Below are 4,776 nucleotides of genomic sequence, written 5' to 3'. Positions count from 1 at the left end.
GTTGATGGTTGAAAGTCAGAATGTGGAAAATCACACATCTAACGTTGTTACAGGTTATAATCATCATCATCATCATCATAGTCCTTTTCATCCTGACGGACATTCAGTTCACTGTCATAAGTTCACAGGTCACTTATAATAATAATAAGATATTATAATAATACCAGAATCTCAAGAATGTCCTATATAGTCAGGGGTACCCTGTGTTGTTGAATTGACCTCCATTGTATCAAGGTATTGCAAATACTGAATAATATGCAAATCACTCTGCATTGATATGAATTTGTATTCTGTATCAGAAGATGATAGTAATGAGAAACTAAAGGTGATATTATACTCTTTGAATTATGTATACAACATGTATAAATGGCACTAGTAATGTACAATCTTTGTCTAGTTGGCTGAACCCAAGATACAGAAGCTTGAACCCCACATGCTGTATTATGATGAGATGCCTGGAAACATGAGGTAAGTACACATGTAGTTCATCTCATCATCTCATAGCTAATCATCCATTTCAAACTGTTTACCCTGAAATAGAGCGTCATACCATACATTATCATTTTAGTGGAGCAGATAACTGAAATTGGAACTGCAGGGGCATTTTTTGCCGGTGCACAATTTGCTCCAAGGGCGCATGCAGCCGATCAAAAAGTCCCCAAATTGTGCACCGGCAAAAACACCCCTGCAGTTCCAATGCAAGCTGCTAGAGACACCAAATTTACGTCGCTTCTTCCTTATTTTAACAGTTTTCTACCACGTAAAAGTCATGACTGTAGCATGTTTAGCAACAGCAACAGGAGATACAAAACCCGGAAGGTCGGCTGCAGTACCAAAAAGTGCCACTAGGGGGCGGCAAAAGTCAAATCAAGTGGCCCGCGTACTTTTTCAGAAGAGCAATGTCTCATGAGTATTTGTACCAAGTTTGGTGCTTGTATCACAATTTGAAAGATTCCTCCAAAATTTGATGTTATCTGCTCCACTATTTGTACAAAATATCTGATGAGGCATTCTCTTGCAGATGTGACAGGAAATAAGGCCACACCAATTTAATTTGTTGGTTCACGGATTCGCCCGCTTCATTTTTTTCTGATTTGCAAAAAAAAAATCTGAGTTCTGAGTTATTTGAGTTCTGAGTCAACTCAAATATGCTCACATTTTGCCCCCAACAGTTGAGGAAAAAAATTCAGCCTCTGAATCAACTCCAAAATACTCATATTTTGGTCACAACAGTTAACTAAGGAGATCCCTTCTCTTCAGAGTTGTTACAGTTTTTCCATCTATCAATGCAGTGGTTTGATGAAAGGTTTGAAATTTAAATGTTTGAATTACAAACTAGCCTGGTATGTTAACTTCATTTTTATTTTTTTTCGCCCTGTGGCTTCATATATTTTCTGAAAAAATCAGAGAACCAACAAATCAAATCAAATCAAATATGTTTTTCCCAGAACTCTCCTAGAGTGGAACTCGCTACCACTAAGTACAGTAGGTATCATCAATAGATAGCTTAAAGCTATGTTTAGAGTTGGATGTTCAAAGTTTACGTAACAAGTCGTTTGACGTAATATACATGTAGCCAGCGGCCGCCGCACCGTGTGCCTGTGAAGCTGGTGTGTTACACCTAGAGTTGATCATACTGGCTATACAGATACAAATTCACATGATACTGATAATTTCAAAACTGCTAATTGTCATCAGGTTCCGTAAGGCATTGGCTGCGTTCCTCACTGAGCGACTGAATGCAGCAAAACCACTGGATCCAAAATATGTGAGTAGTTTATGACACCCATCAATCATCAAGCTTAGGTGAAAAGTTCAAACTTTGTTCCAACACAAGAAGAAGAACTCACCATGAATTTTCAGTCTTCCACTGCAATAATTTTACAGAATCAAGATCAGGATTAAATGAAAAGTGGTGGGAGGACAGAAGCTGCCAACCCTGGAGGTTCAGAGAGGGTTCATGGGCTCTGATATAAACTTCCTTATTCATGCCCCTCACAAAGTAATCCTGCTCCTTATCCAAAATGCACACCTTGTAAAGTGTAACAGTATGACCCTGGGACACGATATCTAACATTGTTTGTTCTAACACTTCGGATGAAGTAGAATTTGTGGCAGATTCCAGCCACTTTTGCTTCCAGATCCCGTAAAGTCAAAATGAAAGTTTGACTGGAAATTCATGGTGAGTTCTTTGTTTTCGTATTGAAACGATAAAACTTTCCAACTATTTCTAGAAAGCTAAGTTACAAAGTACATTGCTTTGAACTGTTGAGGGTTGAGACATACAAACAGTCCCATACCTGCCGATGATGACAGCAAACGAATCAACTTCCCCTTCAGCACTTGTGTTTCCATTAAAGTTGGTATACACATCGCAAGTCTTGTACATGAACATGATTAATATGCTTACCATTTATTGAAGGATTATTGAGTGTTGAAATCTGTGTCTCAGTCTTGTCTTGTCTCTATGTAAGAAGACCACTTTTCCTTGGTCTCCTGGGTGGTCATCTTAGCCAAGTTTCACTGTATAGCAATAGAGCTCAAGTAAAATGTCTCTTGTGCGATGGTACATGTAGATCATGTTTCCACAGACAAAGGTGTGCAACGGGGCTGGACCAATGATGGAGCTCGTTGCAACCAGCATAGGGGATCCTGGAGGTATGTATTTTGTCAAGTCTTATCTAGAAATAGGTTTTATTTACATGTTCACACTTAGTCTTTATTATCTCCATGAAACATGGACATGAAAAATGGAGGTATATTATTGTTTTTGGTGTGTCTGTGTTTCCGCACATTTGTAGTCAGTATAACTTCAGAACGCCTTTATGGATTGTTGTGATATTTGGTATGTTGGTAGGTCATAGGAAGACAAAGGTCAAGGTCAAATATGGGCCTCCTTTTTCTCTCAGGAATAATTGGTGTGGGTTTTACAGTTTGTTCTGGAACTGCTAGGGGACTTCCTGGCAAAATCTTTTAAAGCGGAGAAGTCCAGAACGGAACAACATTTGTTAATCATTTTTGGTGTGTAGGTAGTTTAGAGCGAGATGTACATAATTGAATGCAAATCATGCAAATGAAGAACTAATTTGCATAATAAAAGAGGAACTTCTGTAATTACAGTGATAGTACTTTCATACATGTAATATATGTAATCTATGGCATGTGGAACATCAACAGATTCCAATTATGCAAATAATGACCTAATTTGCATAATTCATGTCATAATTTGTAATGATTTCGTAATGGTAAATGATAAGAATGTTATACCTTGTGGCATATGTAAGGTTTACATCACTATGCAACAAACTTGATGATTTTACTGGGCTAAAACTCTGGCAGCGTTAGTAAGGGTTAAACATGGGTGATAACCAGTTAGGGGTAATGTGCTACAGTGCCCCCTGTTTGTCATTGTAGTAACTGCAGCATGATAAGTAATCTAGTCAAGTATATTGCTTCTCTGGAGTTATTTGCTGTATGAGCATTCTTTTGGTGTTTTGATTGCAGAGCAAAGGCAGTGTTAGTGCTTTTTGGGAACCTAAGTCATGGAATTTCAGAATCTAGAATTCATAAATCTGCATATGGTATTGTTGGTATAGTGAGACTATTGAATAGTTGTCATAATAAAATCTATAATTTCTGAATCAAGATACAAAAAAGTCCTTTTTTTTCTAAGAGACATGGAGGCAGAGATGAAAGTGCACAAAGTATGAAAGCACAACTGTTGTTTTGCCCTTGCTGGACATGGTATTTTCCTGTGATGTCTCTCTACAGACTGTCTCCTGATGCCCATGCCGTGCTATGGAGGTGTGTTCTGGGATGTGGGAGGTCGGGCACAGATCCAAACGTTGCCTGTTCACCTCAGCAGTAAGGTAGGAACACCAAAGGAACCAGGACTACTTGTAGATTGATAAGCAAGATACATTGTACAGTAGATGCCACTTTTTTGCAAAGCCAACTTGCCAGTGCATTTTTTGTTCAATTCCGATTGATAGAGGCTAAAACTCTTGGACTTCATTGAGACTATGGGGGTGGGGGGTGGACAGGGAATTGAACACAAATAACGACACAAAGAATACAAACACGGGTCATATTTAACCATTAACAACAGTGAACTTTATTTAGATCAGTTAATTTTTTTTCGTTTACGTATTTTGTTGTTTTCCAGACTGTAAGAATGCTGCAAAAATGTATGCTATTGTGCTGTTGGCTCCAACTCTTCTCGAACGAATAAACACTGCTAAGTAATAAATTGCTACGTACAAAACCAGCAAGGAATAAATGCACAATGTCATCCTGCAAATACTTTTACATCACAAAAGTAGCAAAAAATGAAGTTAGATCTATGAAAAACTTAAATCAAGTAGCGTATAGACATACATGTACTGCACACGATTATCACAAAAGTCATTGATAGCACAAAGGATCACTTCGTCATTGCCTTCATAAGGCCACAGCAAGTAAATTTTATTGATGACATCCTTCGCAGACTCCAATTCTCATGTGAGCGGGCAAAAAAACAAGGCGGGCAAAAAAACAAGGTTCCTACATTTTAAAATTTTGACGCAATCATTGTACAAAATGGTTTTGATTCAGTGGGAACATCACATACATGTACATGTATACATGGCCAGTATCACATATCACTACATCAAAGTAAGAAACAAAACATTAAATCAGAGCCTTTTCTTGTCTCCTCTCTTCATAGTTATCTGCCATCCACCTTCCGGCATGGTAACAGACATCTTTACCCATTTTCGGCATGGTGACCACTGTCAG

The 4,776-nt window shown here is 38.2% G+C and overlaps 1 protein-coding gene across 2 annotated transcripts in view; it reads left to right on the top strand.

Moving 5' to 3' along the window:
- The window catches only part of LOC109485166 (1-aminocyclopropane-1-carboxylate synthase-like protein 1), a 15,583-nt gene that overhangs the window by 428 nt on the left and 10,379 nt on the right, over window positions 1-4,776 (top strand). For both annotated transcript variants that reach the window (XM_019788610.1, XM_019788611.1), the window contains exons 2-5: window positions 398-468; window positions 1,699-1,768; window positions 2,592-2,658; window positions 3,772-3,869. In XM_019788610.1, coding sequence (XP_019644169.1) covers window positions 398-468; window positions 1,699-1,768; window positions 2,592-2,658; window positions 3,772-3,869 — 306 coding nt within the window. The remainder of the gene's footprint in view (window positions 1-397; window positions 469-1,698; window positions 1,769-2,591; window positions 2,659-3,771; window positions 3,870-4,776) is intronic.

This window comes from Branchiostoma belcheri, unplaced genomic scaffold (genome assembly GCF_001625305.1).
Source record: "Branchiostoma belcheri isolate BF01 breed outbred unplaced genomic scaffold, Haploidv18h27 scaffold73, whole genome shotgun sequence".
Taxonomy (NCBI): domain Eukaryota; kingdom Metazoa; phylum Chordata; class Leptocardii; order Amphioxiformes; family Branchiostomatidae; genus Branchiostoma; species Branchiostoma belcheri.
The sequence above is the reverse complement of the archived record's forward strand: the minus strand, read 5'-3'. Positions and strand labels throughout refer to the sequence as shown.